At 49.4% G+C, this 18,252-nt stretch overlaps 2 protein-coding genes across 2 annotated transcripts in view; one reads left to right on the forward strand and one right to left on the reverse strand.

Annotated features, from left to right (window-relative positions):
• Positions 1–16,215, forward strand: part of LOC133344722 (angiotensin-converting enzyme-like) — a 35,337-nt gene extending 19,122 nt beyond the window's left edge. The window contains exons 13-25 of the mRNA XM_061554821.1: positions 484–620; positions 1,163–1,321; positions 2,044–2,128; positions 3,243–3,386; positions 4,843–5,034; positions 5,358–5,455; positions 6,408–6,580; positions 7,813–8,036; positions 8,570–8,714; positions 9,695–9,793; positions 10,766–10,888; positions 11,754–11,935; positions 15,511–16,215. Of these exons, the coding sequence (XP_061410805.1) occupies positions 484–620; positions 1,163–1,321; positions 2,044–2,128; positions 3,243–3,386; positions 4,843–5,034; positions 5,358–5,455; positions 6,408–6,580; positions 7,813–8,036; positions 8,570–8,714; positions 9,695–9,793; positions 10,766–10,888; positions 11,754–11,935; positions 15,511–15,743 (1,994 nt within the window). The 3' untranslated portion in view covers positions 15,744–16,215. The remainder of the gene's footprint in view (positions 1–483; positions 621–1,162; positions 1,322–2,043; positions 2,129–3,242; positions 3,387–4,842; positions 5,035–5,357; positions 5,456–6,407; positions 6,581–7,812; positions 8,037–8,569; positions 8,715–9,694; positions 9,794–10,765; positions 10,889–11,753; positions 11,936–15,510) is intronic.
• A 730-nt stretch (positions 16,216–16,945) lies between these two features.
• LOC133344721 (low-density lipoprotein receptor-related protein 2-like) lies at positions 16,946–17,909 on the reverse strand. The gene is made up of 3 exons (XM_061554819.1): positions 17,461–17,909; positions 17,143–17,272; positions 16,946–17,041 (listed from the first exon to the last, which is right to left on the reverse strand). The coding sequence occupies exons 1-3, from the start codon at positions 17,847–17,849 to the stop codon at positions 17,021–17,023; spliced, it is 540 nt and encodes a 179-aa protein (XP_061410803.1). The 5' UTR covers positions 17,850–17,909; the 3' UTR covers positions 16,946–17,020.
• Between the last annotated feature and the right edge of the window lie 343 nt (positions 17,910–18,252).

Raw genomic sequence — 18,252 nt, forward strand, 5'->3', positions numbered from 1 at the left:
CTGCCCAAGGTTAAACTGGGTTTCCAAGCGTAGAGAGCTGATGGTCTCAGCCGACTCGCAGATGCCAAATGTGTTTTCACTTTATTTGGCTAAATTCCGGCTCAGTAGAAAAAATGTTGGTTTGATTGCCGGGCAATAAACAATCTCATAGCAGATTGTACGGTTTAAAGAAGCCACGTGTTTTTTCTTCTTCTCTCCTATGAAAAATATTTTTCGGAGAAATTCTCTTACGTGATGGGTGTAATGCCGTGCGATATTTCCAAATGTGTTCTACGTCTGATCGAGTGATGCCAATCGCGCAGTTGGAACACATTAAGGGGCGAAAAAAGATGAAAAATGTGTTCAACAAATAATCGCAATTACAAGGCAATCCACATTACTGACCTGTGTGCACAAATGTTACTTGTTGGCAATTTGAAAACCTTATCACCCTTTCTCACGGGAGAAAACATGACCGTGATTGTGCTTAATTTCTGCTCACAGATAAAATCACCGATGAGACCCAAGCGATAGCTCTGTTGGGGGAGTACAACACTACCGCAGAGAAATATTGGTCGGAGTACAACGAGGCGTCATGGACCTACAACACTGACATCACGGAGGAGCACGACAAGCTGGTGGTGAGGCTGTGCAACTCATGCCACGCATGAGTCTCAGTGTCGGGCACCGGGGTCTCCCGTGGGCCGGACTTGCTCACACGCAGCCTCCGACGATGATGACGACAATGATGATGGGATACCATGTTGCTGTTTGAGATGACATCCGTCATGTAATGGCACAATTAGGTCAAAATGTGGATGGTCCTTATCTTGGCGGAACTGTTAAAAACAACATGGCGATTATAAAGTGTACCATGTTATTACGAAGCGTCTATTTTCTGACGTGCACCATAACATCTTACATCTCGGTGTTCAATTGGAGGAATAGCACTTTGTATAGTTTAGGCGGAAATGAATCACTCACTCCAACAAGTATGAGGCATCGTGGATCGGTTAATTTGCACTCCTGGTCGCACTAAGTGGAGTGCAGCCACCCAAACACAACGCTTGAAGTGTCCCTTTCACACGGGCAGCGGTTAAATCGCTTGCTGCCAGCACGATGGTCCCTGATCCCTCTCCACCTCACAGACGAACTTGTTGTTGTTTTGTGCACGCGAACACAGCAAGAAGCCAACTTGCGGATGGCCAACCACTCCCTCTACTTCGGACGAGAGGCTCTCCTTTACGACTGGTCCAACTTCCAGGATGAGGGCGTCACACGGCAGCTGAAGAAGATCAGCCAGATTGGCACAGCCGCGCTTCCTGAGACTGAGCTCAAAGAGGTACCCACTCCCACAGCCACGTTCAACAAACACCGTGAACCTGCCGGCCCCAACCGCCCAGTTGTGTTTGGCACTTGTAATACAGTAATCACCATGCGTCTATTTTGTTGTTTCTGTCACTTAATTGACTTTGAATGTTTTTTTGAAAGTAATTTGTTCGAGCCCACTTTCGGGACAGGACATCACAGCCTTTAATTTTTGTACAGCACTTTGTGCACTTTGAAAGTGTAAATGATTATTAATTTGATTTAACATTCATTTTGTTTGGATGCTGTTTTTGTCATTGCTTTCGACATGTGGTATTGTTTTTGTTTTTGCTAAATTGTTGCGATTAGTTTTTCTGTTAATGCTTTTGTTATTTTGGTGGCCTCTCTTGCTTGTCGCTTCATTTCTTAAACCGGTTAAACAAAATCAACTTGAACCTTGAACCCTACCACAGCCAGAGCTCCAGCACATTAGCTCAACACAAGAAACACCAGGCTTGGCCCAAAGGGTGCAGGCAAAAGGTTTAATGTTGATGCAGATTCATACCGTGTGGACCGTCCAGCAGGTTGCTTGGCCATGCTGTTCAGAGCCGAGGTGAGAGACATCTCAGCCGCCAAATGCATCTATGTTAATGCGGCCGCCACCTCTAACATTGTCAACAAGATCCAAAATGGGCGCAGTTTCACGCGAGCAGTGAAGCGTGCTATAATTATTTCTCCCGTCCAATTTTGTTCCAGTACAACGAGATCGTCTCGCGGATGGAGACCGCGTACAGTGTTGCCAAAGTGTGCCAAGGCGAAACGTGCATTCCCCTCGATCCCGGTGGGTGCCTCTTCCACACCGCGACACCTGCCCCGTGACCAACGCCGGAGTCACGCTGCCGCGCCCGTTAGCCACGCTCGTTAGTGCTGTGACGAGCCACACAGCGGTGCACACACGCAAGCAGCGCCGTGCAGTCCCCCACAATCGCAGCCTCCAGTCGCGGGTTTCCATGATATTAAAATTACAATGCTGCATCAAATTTCACGATACGATGGTATTATTATATCAGCTTCCCGTAACTTTCGTATTTGTTTTCTGCATGTCCTCAAGCTCTTCCTAACTGCAGTTCCCTCGACTTGAGCGTCCCACGGGGCTTCTGCTCTGTGCAATCTGTAACGCTCGTAACGCACATGCTGTCAGTTGCAGACAAATAATTGAATGTCGATGACGAAAACAACGGCATCATAAAATGCCATCATGCTGTCAAATACTCCACGGGTTTTCACAGGCATTTAATTTATAGCTAAATATATTTGTTATTTCATACTTAATTTGCCAGGGAATAAAAGCAACCATAATCTTGATACGGTCATTTTTTGTAAAATGAACGATGTGATTATCATAAATCTTACACTGAAGCATTGTCAGTGCTCAAAATAGGCCAGTGTCGACGTACGGTACGCCATTCCAGCTCTTCTCAGAACACCAAACACCTACACGGAGACCTTACAGAATGTTTGAACCGAAAACAACGCTCAAGTATGCTTGGGAGTAAACGGCGGTGAGCGTGGGCTGCGGGACGAAGAGGCTTCGCACGAGGACCTCCGAGTACGGCGATACCCCGGTGTATGTCGGGGGGGGGGGGGAGGATGCGTTCCTGAAAGGTGCGACAGTGAATATCGAAAACGACGCCAATCGAAGCGATTTACAGGGTAGCAGGTCGAGGCGAAAGCCGAAGCGACGGATAACGAGAAAGGACGGACGACGCTGTCAGCGACGTGTGGGGTTGAAGGCGACGCAAATTAGGTAGTGGCGTTAAAACGACGACGTATTTGTCGAAAGGACGTGAAAGGCGTATTTGGGGGTATGACCGTATCGAGCGTGGCGCCGCCCCCCAGCGTCCTGATCCCACGGCAAAGGCGCCGACCGTAACTGTGACCCCGCCACCCTGCAGACATCACGGCCATCATGGCGGAGTCGAGGAACTACGACGAGCTGCTCTACTACTGGCAGGGCTGGCGCGACGCGTCCGGGCGCAAGATGCGGAAAGACTACGTGCGCTACGTGGAGCTCAGCAACCAGGCCGCGATAGCAAACGGTGAGTGCGGCACGGGCGGCACTGCCGGATGAGGGTCTCGGTGCACCGTGGGGGGTTGTTTGACCGTATTTCACCACGCCGTTGGTAAAGGCGAGGAGCATAGACATGGGAGCATAGAATCCCAGCAGTCTGTTCTCCTACTATGCGGTAGTTGCGTTCCTGAAAAAAAATGCGTTATGGAAAAAGTCGCGTTATATATAATATAGGGTAAAGCACAGTCCGCGATAACACGCGAGATGCGTACGCAGGCCGAACAAAGACCGAGGTGCGTGGGTAGTGTCTAGAAGCATCCAGCAGCATCCCGCCTCATGCGATGCTACGCCGAGGCAGCCGTACAGCCGCTTGTTCCTGCCCGCGCGACGTAGCTCTGTTCACTCGGTCGCATTATATCAACTTCGAAACCGCGTTATAAAAAAATGTGTTCCCAAATCCATTCATTGCGTTATATCTAATTCGCGCTACGAAAACAACACGCGGTGTCATAGAATAGGCTGTACACCAATGGACTTACTGCTCCTGCCCTCTGCTGCCCACATCGAGAACACAACCAATTCCAGAGCAGCAGCACCTCGGCATTCATATATCAGCTTATTTATGATACATACCAGCGTGAAGATTCTCCAGAACACGATTACAATGTTAAACACCAACAGCGTCTTACGGAAACTGTTGGGAAACATGTTTGAGGATTCGTGTTATTGTCCGTTAAATAAATCTTGTGTAACGTCCTTTATCAATGTGTTCAGCATTGGAGCTGTGGTCTTGTTTGCTGCTTCTGCTTGTGGTGGTGGCAGTTGGCACAGTAGGGAGTACAGCTGGTGCATCTGCCAGTCATCTGAGTCAGCCAACACATGGCACCTGGGTCTGTCCCGAGACCTCCTCCTATCAGCGAGCCTTCAACACTTCACGTGGCCTGGCACAGGCGCCGTGGTGACGTCACTGTCACTTAGTGGTGAATGGCGTGTTATTGGTTATGGCTGTCGCCCTCCAGCAACAACGGAGGGCAGAGGAGTGATGCTCACAACAAGCGAAGCGCCAGGCGGCTAAAACACAGCAAGTTGGCACGGGCACGTGGTGGATCTGTCAGTCATCTCAGTCAGTCAACCCGTGGCACCTGGGTCTGTCCCGTAATCTCCTGCCAGCGGGCGTTCGACACTTCACTTGGCTTTAAAGTGCACATAGGCTGGCACAAGCGCCGTGGTGACGTCACGGCCACTTAGTGACGAATGGTGGTTGTTGTTGTGGTTCTTTTAAGTGGATTGGGAGCGGTTGTGTAGTGGTTCGATTCCCAGCTTACGGATCACCACCAGTGACGATTATCTGAACTGGTCCTGGGCCTCCCCTAGATCTACTTAGCCTCATATGAGGAGCTAGTGCATTGCGTTGATATTGGTGGTTATGGTTGCGGTGGTTGTGATTTTGGTTGTGGGCACTAATCCGCGGCCGTGCCACGCAGGGTTTCCGGACAACGGCGCGCAGTGGCGTTCCGCGTATGACACCGAGACGTTTGAGGCCGACCTGGAGCGCATCTACGAGGAGCTGAAGCCACTCTACCTCAACCTGCACGCGTACGTGCGGCGCAAGCTGTACCAGCACTACGGGGAGAAGCACATCGACCTCAAGGGGCCCATCCCCGCTCACCTGCTCGGTTAGCACCAACTTCGTTATCGTCTTCGTCGTGGTTAACCGTCGTTTTGACTCGAAATGACTCGGAACGCGCCGCCGACGCAGTGTTCGCTCGCGCACGGAGAGAGAGACCGACTCAGGAGCAACCACAGACGAGGGGGAAGGCATCAGCCTACCAACAATTCCCCAAGCTCTGTGGTCCTCTGTATATTGAAACGTTTGCAGCCAATTGACGAGTGCTTATCCGGTCGAGGTAACGGTCACCGTTTTTGTGCTCAACACAATACGTGGAACTACATTTCAACATCGCTGGGTTTGAATGATTTTTCTTCTTTTGGCGACCAGGAAACATGTGGGCCCAAAGCTGGAACAACCTGAACAGCCTGGTCGCGCCCTTCCCGAACGCACCCTCGGTGGACGCCACGCCCGCCATGCAGGCACAGGCAAGACTCGACACACCGCGCTGCTCATTCGGGTCAAGCAGTGGATGTCAAACGGACTGTGCATGCGCACGTATGACGAGGCTGCGAAGCTTCGCTCGTTATCAAAGCGAGTCGCGGTGGCGCTCTCGTAGCGTGGCTGGCATGCCCCCCCCCCTTGTCCAGCTTGCCGCCGCATCGAAGCCCAGGGCGTGGGCCGCTCCGGCCCGCGGGCCTCTGCGCAGTCGCACCGCCCGCGCGCTCGAGAGCCACGCCGCCGGCCGCGATTGCTGTCTCCCGCTGCTCGTGCTGTCTGCCAGCAGCAAGAATGACTGGCGCAGCTCCACGGCGCCCCGGCGAGGACTTGTCCGTCACCAAGAGTTCAACTCCAATGGGCAGAGAGAAATACCTGCGACCCCCCTATGTCAATTTGCTGCTAGACGAGGCTCTGCCCGCCCCGTGTGTGGGTTGTGGGGGTTAAGCGATCGGACACCATCACACGCAGCCACCTATGACAACCTGACGGTGCATCCTGGTCATTTGCTTTATTCGAGGATTGAACAATGATGAGTAGATTATCAAAAAGACAGAAGGCCACTCGTGTAGCCCAACAGACTGTTGGGGCAGGTACACTGTTAGCGAACAGCTATTAAGGCCGACATGGCACATGAGTATGTGTGGTGAACACCATGCCAGACCACCTTTGCCTCCCCAGTGCTGATGTTTACACACTGCACCATGTGCTCATTTAAGGCTGAGTCGACCTAGGGGAGGCACAAGAGCGGTTCAAACATTCGCCACTGTTAATTGGTCGTAAGCGGGAATCGAACTCAGGTGGCCGGGTTCGTAGTGCAGTGCGCTAACCACTACTCCCCACCAGATTCTCACGTACGCACAACATTTGATGCCTGTCGCGTCGCTGTCACAATCGATTTTAATCAACGACTCGGCACACTTTGTGTGCATGCGGATGCAGAAATGGACAGCTAAGATGATGTTCAACGTGTCGGATGAATTCTTCACGTCTCTGGGGATGATTCCAATGCCGCAAGAATTCTGGGACAAGTCCATGCTGGAGAAGCCCACGGACGGGCGCGAGGTCGTGTGTCACGCCTCCGCCTGGGACTTCTACAACCGCAAGGACTTCCGGTGAGCACGACACGGGCTCTCGCCGGCAGGGCATCCACCAGCTTCCCCCCAAGCTCCTGCCGTCACACAACAAGGGTGGGAGGTGGGGTGCCACGTGTCCCTTGTAGTTACCAGAATCATCCTCTTGTTATGGTCGCCGTACAGGGAAATCTGTCGGTCTCCTTGGGACATTACAAGTCCCAGTCTTTGTTAATTGCCTAAATTAGCGTGCAGGTTTTTACAGCTAATGTTACGGATCGTAATTGATTTTGGGCTTTTGCATCTCATTTTTAAATTTAGTGGTGGGAATCGTTCTCCAACTCGCCACCGGAGAGCGAGCTGAAAAAACAATGATTGGCGCGTCGTTACACGCTCGTCCGCGCAACGCTGTCAATTGACGTCCAGATTTCTTGTACAGCAATTGCACAGCAACCTCGCATTTTACTTGTTTTGTTCATTCAATTGGAATGGTGTTTGTCGCAGGAGATTTAAGGATAGGGAATTGCAGTTATTTGGCAATCATGTCATGTCAAAGCGAGATGCTGGGTAAGACAAAATGAATAGCAATGAAAGTGAGACAAGGTCAAATGGACAAAGATCCCCCGCACACAGAGGGGGCAACTACAGTCACCAAAGTCTCAGCTCCCAAACGTTTTGGGTTGGTTCGGACAGCCCCGAAGAGCCTCTCCCGGTGTCCCAAAGCATGTCGTCAAAACCCGGATTTTGTCTCGGCTTGAAAGACATCACGTTCCCAATGTGCAGACCGAACAGAGCCTGGCACAGCACGAGGTCAGTAAAGCGGCCTTGACCAGTGGCCCTTGCGGGCGCTGCTGGCCCAACAAAGGGTCACTGGAAATACATAAGATGCGGCGATCCCTAGCCAGGCCCAAAAGAACTGACGGTCAAATAAATTCAGAGCGTTTAGCCTGGCTCCGCTTGTCCAAGCTGACACGAACCGTCCACACGGCACATACGGAAGCGGCTCAACTCAAGGGTTAATACATCAGGGTGTATTAATCGGTTTACAATAAAGAGGCAGTTGAATACCCGGAAGGGTTACCGCTCTCCGATGTGTTTTCGGGCTGCACGGAGTGTCGTTTGGCACGATGTCCAACGTTCCGCTCCACACGCCGGAAGCCTCTTCGGGGAACTTAATTCAGTTGCTGGCACATCCGGGAAAACAAAACCACAGAGCGCCAGCGATTCCATACGGCACGACCGCGACACCACCTAACAGGGCCGGCTCCCCGCAGGATCAAGCAGTGCACGGTGGTGACGATGGACGACCTGGTGACGGTGCACCACGAGATGGGCCACGTGCAGTACTTCCTGCAATACAAGGAGCAGCCAGTGCCGTTCCGCGACGGTGCCAACCCCGGATTCCACGAGGCCATCGGCGACGTCATGGCGCTGTCCGTGGCGACGCCAAAACACCTCAAGGAGATCGGGCTTTTGGAAACGGTGGAGGACAACTTGGGTGAGACATTCCCTTCTCTCCACCAGCAAAGACAAAGAACCCCCCCCATATAACCTTAACGAAGTGTTGGGGCAAGTGCCTTTAGCAAGCACCCGACGGCCGTCATGGCACCATGGTGGGTGGCCAACGCTACACCCGGCTGCCTTGGTCTCCCCAGTGGTGATGTTTACACACCACACCGGTTACTCATTTGAGGCCGAGTTGGTCTAGGGGAGGCCCAGGACCACTTCAGATAATTGTCACTGGTGTTGGCCTAGAGCGGGAATCGAACTCGTGGTGCAGTGCGCGAACCAGTACCATACACGAACCTGTGCTTGTACGCAACGTCACATACGGACATGTGCGTGTGTGAGATATCACTTCCATACACCTGTGACACAACACGCAGATGCGCACGGTTATGCATAAACCCCCTTAAAACACGCACATCTGTACGGGTGTACCATTAGCGACGCAACTTATGTGCTTGGCCCTGTAACATTACAGCACATGTACACGCACGATTGATGACATTCGTTTGTGCGCGCTCGCAGAGAGCGACATCAACTTCCTGTTGAGCATGGCCCTGGACAAGATTGCCTTCCTGCCGTTTGGGTTCCTCATGGATCAGTGGCGCTGGAAGGTGTTCGACGGACGCATTCCCACCGAGGACTACAACAAAGAGTGGTGGAACCTCAGGTTGGAAACCATTTCCATGTGCCTAGGCATTAAAGGGCACCGAGGGGGGGGGGGAGATGTCGACCACCCCACCTGCTATGGAGGAGGCGGTGGGTTTTATCCACCGACACCTGTATATTTAGAGTTTGTAGGTTTTCCGCATGGTTGTGTGGATTTTCCTTAGGGGCCTCCGGTTTTTCCCCTCTACATTTAGAAATGTGTTGAGTATTTGGCTGCTAGAAGTTTCCACAAGCCATTTCATTGGGCTATCACTTGTGATCAGGTCGCTTCTGAAAAAAAAAGCTGTATTATCTGTGGGCCTTACCTGGTAAAAAAAATAAACAAACAGTTTATCCATTTGGTGCTCTTCACTTCGCTTCCACAGTGATTGGTGGGATGATTTAGTCAGAGGCCCGGAATAATTTGCTTCCAGTTTAACGTTTCGCACATCCAAACTTGCCTCGCCCTTCGGAATACAGAACATCTCATTCTTTCGTTCAAAGGGCGTAGCACAAGTTGAAAACTCGTTGAAAGTTATTGGCAACAACGGGAGGCGACCTCCATGGAATGTGCGATGAGGGGGCTTGGCAAGCGTGTGGGGAACTGGCGAGATGAAGGGCTGGAGGTCGAATGGGAGGCAGGCGCGAGTACGGAAGACACTCAAGCAGTTCTAGTTGCAAGGACAGAGCGCGCGGTGTTATACAGAACGAGGGACAGGTAGAGACGGAAGCGCTCCATCCTTAAATTTGATATCCAGAGATTTGTATAGCTTAAACATCCTTCAGAAACACACATGTACATGACCCATCTTTTACACGGACGTTAGAAAACGCATTGTTTATGCAACCTGCGCATGTTTTAAATTAAGATGCAAATGCGACAAAAATATCCCTTTTCCCGTAAAACGCACGTAGACTAGGGATCCGATTGAAACGCTTAAAAAAACACAAGGCAAAACCGAGCTCATGTTTGCGTTGTTCCAAACGGTGTCTTGTCCACAGGATGAAGTACCAGGGTCTGTGCCCTCCCGTGGCCAGGACGGAGGACGATTTTGATCCAGGATCAAAATTCCACATTCCGGCCAGCGTGCCCTACGACAGGTAATATGCGCGTGCATCCCCCAGCTGCATGCGAGAGTTCAACTATTTCAGCTTCCTGCAGGGGGGGGTGGGAGTACGTGTGTTGAACTTTTCGCACCGTACTTAGCCAACCAGTCCTAAATCGGAGGTGCAGGGGAAGCACAAACTGAACACAAAAAGCATAATGCAGCGACAGTCTTTATTCTATGCTAAACCAAAAGCCCCTCCAAGGAGGCACAGAGCTTGCGTGATGGTTAACTGCTCCTCGAGGGTGCATCACTTTAAAAAGGCACGTGATAGTTATACAACTATTCACGTTTGCCATTAAAAAAATTGAAATTATTTCTTGAACTCACAAGCATATGTAATTGGGTACCGTCAAATGCACAAAAACTAAAATGTAGGAGACTTAGAATTATATTAGGTTGCCGAACAAGTGCTGTACTTAAAAACAAAAAGGCATCAAGCACCAATCAATGCTTTAATTTATCCACACATCCCATACAAGGATCCCTACAATAGTTTGTATAACGAGGAGAGTGCCGTGAGAGCACCTACCAAGGCCTGCATGGTGCATTAGGGGAGTGTTGGTGTGGCCAACCACTCTGCCACTAGATGTTTTCCCACCTCACAAATATTACACTAGTTAGCAGCACTGCCTTTCCTTAGAGAATTCAGAGTCAGAGCCAGGGCTTGTTCACGCACGACACTGCGGTAACGGCGATTCCAGTTCGTGGGCTTTTCCATGCTTGGGGAAAATGGAGACCACCGTGCATACACAACGAACGGCTTCGTCAGTTCACTGCTGGAGGAGGGCCTCCTCACTTCTGCATTGCCAAGCTGCACTTTGGCACACCGGTCCACAAAGACATTGCTCCCATAACCCACCCTGCAACCCTTGACGCAAGATGTCGCTGCTGGCCATACAAAGGAGGGTGGTGCACTCAGTGTGGGTAGCTAATCAATGGTCAATGTACTCCCTCCGCCGACCAGGTATTTTGTGAGCTTCGTCATCCAATTCCAGTTCCAGGAAGCGTTATGCGCCGCTGCGGGCCAGCTAGGAGACCTGCACAAGTGTGACATCTACAAATCCAAAGACGCCGGGGAGAAGCTTGCGTGAGTTGCAATGCGCACGCACGACATTAAATCACACTCTGGGTCATGCTAAAACGATTGCATCACCCTGAACTTGCCCCATCATTAAAACTCTGAAAATAAGCAGATTTGGGCCTGGATACCAAACTACAATTCACTAACTGGTTATCGACTGTAGAGAGCAGTGTAGCCTCATCTTGTACAAATATCTATGCTTCCGTATGGGACCTTTCTTGGCAGTATATAAAGCATAAACCGGTTTTACCCTTTCTGGCAATAAATGCCCTGAGAGTCATTGTCCTCGCGCTGTGCGCTTTTTGGCGTTCTCTGGTCTAACACTTTGAGACTCGGTTCTAAGGAAATCTGTCTCTGGTGTGGACCAAATCGTTTTAAAATGCGATGCATATATTACCAGAGCATGTTCTTGTTTGTATGTTCACCACAAGTGTAGTTAATGCAGACAGGATTCCTTGCAAAAAAGGTTTATATTTGGCGTTTGAACATCAACACCTGTATTATTATTGCCAGAAAGGATAAAACCTATTCTTATATCTGCGCTTCCTGCCATCAAACCTGATCAATATAAAAACCTCTTCCAGCAGCGGTAGATTGACAAAGGGGGCTATGAACGTGTGCATTTCACATGCTTGGTGGCAATAAATGCTGTTTCACCAACTGCGATCAACGCCACACGTGCCCACTTTATTTCTAGGCGAAGATAACATCTGGGCACTAGACAAGGCTTGTATTAAAAAAGGCACAAATCGGCCATCAGAGGGCACAGGAGCCCCTAAAGCTATTCATGGCTGGGCATCCAACAGCTTCACCGTTACACCACTTTAAACAATCTTGCTACAGTAACAACGAATGTCGTTTTTGTTCACAGGAAGGTAATGCAGTTGGGATCCAGTCGGCGGTGGCAGGAAGCCATGGAGATGATCACAGGGCAACAGAGCATGTCGGCCGCAGCCCTCCTCAAGTACTTCAAGCCGCTCACCGACTGGCTTGTGACAGAGAACGAGAAGAACGGAGAGGTGCTCGGCTGGCCCAATTACGAGTGGCGTCCCTGTAAGCAGCACATCCCCGCTCGAGTGACCACGCGGTGCTTTACAGGGACAAGTCAGATTTACACATAGCTATTATTTACCATTTTTATTTGATCAGGTAAGGCCCACTAAATCTACGTAGCTCTTTTTCAGAAGTTGCCTGGCCACAAATTATAGCTCAACGAAGTGGCTTATCACGTGGAAATATGTAGCAGCCAAACTCGTCATCTAATACTCTTTGGTTCTTTCGGTAATGTCACGTAGGTATAAAATAAAATAAATTACGACGTTTCGATTGCAACACAAGCAATCATCAGGTGGGAAAATCACAGCAAGAATGTTTTTGCTGAAGTGGGAGAGATGCCGTGGTAAGAGGTTATACAGGTAAGAAAGGGGGGAGGGGCAAAGGGGGAGAGAGGGGGGTAGGGAGAGGGGAGCGCTGCGTGGACGCGAAGAGAGGGACGAAGCTGGACGGGGGGGGGGGGGAATTAGGCGGGGCTGGAAGTGGGAGGCTGAGAGCGCTGGGGATGCTGGGGGGGGGGGGTTAACTCGGAATAAGTAATATTTTAAAATACTTTTTTTTTAAACACGCTTTAATGAAACGTACCCTACTCGTAATGGCAGAACTCTACGACTCCAGGAAGCGGCCACAAAGCTTGCCATAACATAAAGGGACCGTGGTGATTTACAGCCAACGTGAGTTTAGCGTGGACAATTACACCCAAGCCGAAACATAACATGTAAAAATGAATGTTTCAAAATACTTTTTGATATAATAGTATTGCCAAGTATGACATAAGTATACCAAGTTTGCAGTCGATACCACATTGAGAAGTGGGTTAAAATTTGTTTAAGATTTGAGCATACGACAACAGACAGTGCGTTAAATAAAAGCGTGTAATTATAAAAATAGGCTAGTACCCAGATCCGGCAGATATGATAGAAAGCAGTTAGTGTTTTACATGGTTAATAACATCCTTCCAATGATTTCTCAATTTGTATCCATCTTCTCGGTTGAAGTTATGTCTATGTTAAGATATCTGGATGGCTTCATGAACAAACCTTTTATAATAGCCCGAAGGTTTGCAGAGTACCTTGGTCTCGGAAAACACTATCATGCGAGCCCACAGCGTTATAACAATGGTCAGCTATGGTAGAGGTATTGGTTCTGCCGTGTTTCAGATCTGCCTTGTGTTCACGGACAAGGTCCGAGACATGTCGTTTCGTTTCAGCGATGTAGCTGCTGCAGGTACAACTCAGTTTGTAAACTCCAGGATATTGCATGTCAGGAAGGACATCCTTCACATATGGGATTAGATCACAGATTGTGTACTGTATTGAATCGGACCTGGATCTTGCGTTTAAGATTTTGGCAATCTTTTTGGAAACACCTGCCGTGTATGGTAGCATGGTTGATTGGCTTCTCAGGGGGTTACTTATCCATAGTTTGGAGAAACAGCTTTGCGAATAATGCGGTCAGAGTACCCATTCATCTTGAGGGCCTGGTGTATGCGTTCCAGTTCACTGGCTATGTGGTGTTGGTCGGAAATGCAGTGGGACCTATTGTGTAGTTTTGATAAGGGAATTCTTCTGTGCCAGATGGTGGTGGGAATCGGGTTTCAGATAGGAATCCGTGTGGGTGGATTTCCTGTAGACATGTCCTAACGATCCGCAAGGTCTCTTCTCAAACAAAACATCCAGGAAAGGTTGATAGATGGGTGTATGGAATTGATGTGGTTGAGAAATTGGTTAAAAAGCTGGAAGGCCATGTGACCAAATGACAAGTGTTATCTACATATCTCTTCCACAAGGAAGGACAGGGTGGTTGTCTGGATGGCATCAGTATCAAATTTATCCATGAACACATTCACTTTCACTGGTGATAAGGGGGGACCCATGTGGGTACCTTCATTTTGTTTGTAGAAAGTACCATTCCAGATGAAGTGTTGGTAAGGCAATGTCTAACCAGAGTAGGTACATCAGGATTCAGTCCATGTCGGTCTAAGTCTTAAATTATTGCTAAGGTGTCAGGTACAGGAACCTTGGTGAACAGAAACTACAAAAGCTGACGAGCAAATCTTGGGACAGTGAAATGCCCTTGTGAGACCAAGCCAGCTGAATTACATACAGCTGAGGTAGTCTTGCCCATGAATGGAAGCAATGTGTCGGACAGAAAACGGGCCAGTTTGTCGGTAGGGCGAGTTGATCCTGGAAACAATGGGCTGATGTGGAGTACCTTCATGGATTTTAGCAAGACCATATACTCTGGGTGGTCTAGGTGGTTTTAGGGAGAGCCGTTCGATTCGAGAAGTCGAACTGGTAATGATATTGTTGGTTTTTGTAGCCAGGTGGTTCGTAGGATCTTCGTTGATTTGTGCAACTGCCATCATTAAGGTCCTGGATTGTGGTTGTATGTGGTTTTATCCACGATGACCGTAGCATTGCCCTTGTCGGCCGAGGGGACGACTCATTCCTCGTTTTAAAATTTTGAGTTCAGAGCGCTCGTCTTTGCCGATGTTACTAATGGGTTTTAGCATTTAAGGATGGTGGCAATTTCAGATCTAGCAACGTTTGACGGGATGTGTCCCAAGCATTTGGAGGGCTACGTTGACCTGGGAGATTTATATCATCCACTGGGATATGTTTAGGGGCGACTGCGAAATTCAACCCTTTAGCTAGTACAGATTTTAGGCCGTCATGAATTGGGCTGTTACTCTGATGACAATCTTATTAACATCTAATTTTTTAACGTGTGGCTCTGGCTTTTGACACGAGGTTGAATTTAAAACAATCAAGTTAACTTTACATTTGGTTGACATTGAATTAGCAGACTCATGTTATCTCCATGGTCCCAATCAGAAGTGGACTTTGTTAATATTTAGCGCGATTGCAAGACTCTTAAATTAATGTTTATGAAATGGAGGGGGAAAAACTGGATCTGGGAGAAAAATGCACAACCACAAAATGCACTCCAATTATCCAGGCGTCAGGGTTGGGATTGAACCCCCAACAACCTATAGATACCAGGCGAGGTAGTTAACATCGCCACTGTGCGTCTTGGTAAAAGGAGAGCGGCGCAAATTCAAGCAGCCGCCATACAGCACGTTAACGTGTTCAGTGGACGGGACAGCCAGCGTGCTATTTTTTAGGTTAACTATTCAAAGATATTAAAAGTTGTGTATTCAACTATCAATGTAATTTATGTATCTAGCTAGTACATGTTTCCAGATATGAACGACTTTGCAGAGTCAAAACCCATGTGGTCTAACGACTGTCGGGAGGGTCCCGTCAAGTTTTCGGGGCAGGCTGGCCAAGAATTCAACTTGATGGTAATTGTCAAGTTTGGAAAATGTTTAACCACGAGACGCCACAATGGTCTACCTCTTGCAAATGCTCACAACCTTTAAAACGTCCACTATGAAGCAGACGGCAATTAATTACGGTCAAGACGCTTTTAGTTTGTCCTAATCAGGGTGGCTACTCCACCCTTAACGATGTGCAACCGAGTGGCAAACAGACTGCCACATCAGAGCCGTCGCGGACCAGAGTGTAAGCAGGGGGGCAACCTCAAGCACCGCAATCCCTTTCCTTGTTCAGATGCCGGCAGCGCCGCAGGCCCCACAAGCCCCACAGGCACCGCAGGCACCGCAGGCCCCACAGTCAAGCCAGAAGTGCGCGTGGACTTCTTGGGCCTGGACCTGAGCCAGGGAGAGGCGACGGCGGGGCAGATCGCGCTGCTGGTGCTCGCGCTCGTCTTCCTGGTCGGCCTCATTGCCCTGGCAATCCTCTACTTCCGCAAGCCCAAAACCAAGAGCAAATCTCATATGTAGTGCAGGTCCTACTTCTGCTTTAAGACTTAATTTGGGGGAAATTCTAATTCTAGGCCTTATGGAGGAAGACTCACGATTTACAGCATCCACTGCAATCTTTTAAAAACACTACCAAGTTTCACGTTAACATTGTAATTTGGTAAACTGTAAAAAGCATAGACTCTTGTAAGTATACAATGAGACGAATAAGCAATTTGAATGCCACGCCAACTTACTATTTAAAAATCCAACATCATTAAAATAAACACTACTCCCTTTTGTTTAACTTGGCACTGCTCATTGGACCCAAAAACTACATTGGACTTCAGCGGCTGCAAACACGCCATCATGAACGAGCGCAACAGAAAATACCGGGAAACATTTTTACCATGTTCCAGGCACTTACTTTAAGGTTTGGCAACTTCTCTTCATAGTGTGGGAGCATTTGAAAAAAATCAAGATGTAAATAAATTTTATAATACATCCTTTAAAATGCAGTGGTCAGTGTTGTATTACCCGTGTTAGATCGCGCGTCGTTAAACTTGGTCACCACCCGACAGCCAATTAGTAAGGTTTGTTACGTAAACAAACATGCCAATTCGTTACTAGTGTAATGCGGGCGTAAATGGGCGGGGCGGTGAGTCCTTTTTATTACACTAGTACAGCACACTCGTGGTTGCGTTGGAGTAAACCCACAATTCCAGAGCTGTACGACGTTTTGCCCGTAATTAAACTTGCATCAACTCTGGCTGCCTGATGGTTGTAATTTACTGGTATGTCATACCGTGAATTGTAAATAGTGGGTTTGGTTTACTCTATAACATCGGGTGCTGTACGAGTGACGAATTGGCATGCGTTGTTTACGTAACAACCTTAAAAATTGGCTGTGCCCAGGGGTTTAATGACACTTATATCTTTATGGCATCCAACCCCAAAAATACCTCTTATGGATAATTGGTCACGAAAGCCTACATGTTAAGAGTTAAACTTGCAAACAGACTGCAAGTCAGGAGGCCACAGGCGAGACACGAGGACACCACCAGCTGTGGTCAGAGCACCACAGGTGGGGGGGGGGGGGGGGGGGGCACAACTTGGTACGCCGTCAAATCCGTGGGCAAGTGAGCAATCCGAACCAGATGTTTTGCATCGACCCTTTATTTTGCAAGACAAACAATGCACACCTTGTGTAAAGATTGTATCCATCTAAAAAAAGAATCTGGAAATACAAGGGGACTAGGGGTTGCCTGCAAGTTGCTTCCAAACAGGAGGAGCAAACGACACGGAACTGGGCTCCTGCTTCAGACGACTTCCGTGGAGTCCTGCAACGAAACCGCAGGAGACAAATCAAGGCTATAGGCCGTGCGTGCGCGATTCAATAAGCAGACGGCCAACAACGCACGATGCCCATGCAGCTTCAGACCTGGCCTTGTGCATCGGTGCTCGGGTCGCCGAGGCTCTCGCTGTGCCCATCTCCGATGAGCGACATCTCCTGTCCGGCGGTCTCCTTGGGCTCCGCGGTAAACGTGACTTCTGCCCGCTCGGGCGCGTGCCTGTGCAGACCGCACGCGACCAGTTTAAAAACCCCACCAGAAGGCGCACATTCACATGTCTATAAAATGGTCACACTTTACCCTTGCACAAGGCAGGCGTAAAGAGTCCGTCCACAGCCAACGATTAATAAAGCTGTAAAGGGGCATTGCGCGAGCAGTTGTAGCGAGGTCGGACCCGAGCTGCAAACCTTTCTAGCCTCCTCCGGCGCCGTCTGCGGATCACGACCACCACCACCATGGCCAAGACGAGGACGCCGATGACCGTCGCGCAGCCAAGGGCCGCCTTCACGCCGATCGCCTGCACCATGAAGAACTGGCAGTGTGGCCCACGGTAACCCCAGCGGCAGGTGCAAAAGGGCAGGCCGTCGTCTTCCTCCTCGCACGAGCCACGGCCGCTGCAGTAGTCGTCCGAGCAGGAAGGCATCACGAAAGGAGTCTCAGCATCGGTGGTCTCTCCGCTGCTAGAGGGCACTGCCGTGCTGGGCTGTGGCGCCTCCATGCTCGTTGCTGGAGTTGCTTTGGCGGTGGTTGTCAATGCAAGTTTCTCGTCATCGACATCGGTGGGAGCCGGTGGCATTAGCCGACGTGTTTGACGATTCCAGCAACGCCGTTTCAAATGCCCTCGGCTGTGAAGTAGTTGCCTCCGCTGGAGAGGTCACTTCTGACAAAAACGCATACAGTGTAGAATCATAATCTAAAAATTTCAGACCAGTGGTACCATTACTTTTACTGGAACGGTCACATGATTCGGAGTCCATTGATTGTAGCCGTTCATAATCCGAGAGTACAGCAAGGAGAAAAGTGGTGCAAGTACTCTGTGCACTGGCTGCAAACGTGGTAATTAAGGTTGCAAGTCCTCCAATGACCGAGTCAAGTGGTGACAAAACTTTTGACAAGCAATCATCGGTCAGCGATTAAGATTGCCACCCAAATGATCCCGAATATATATGTGCAATTTCAAAACTAGGCAGCATGTAATT

Source organism: Lethenteron reissneri, chromosome 20 (genome assembly GCF_015708825.2).
Source record: "Lethenteron reissneri isolate LAM-NWPU_2019-01 chromosome 20, ASM1570882v1, whole genome shotgun sequence".
NCBI classification, from domain to species: domain Eukaryota; kingdom Metazoa; phylum Chordata; class Hyperoartia; order Petromyzontiformes; family Petromyzontidae; genus Lethenteron; species Lethenteron reissneri.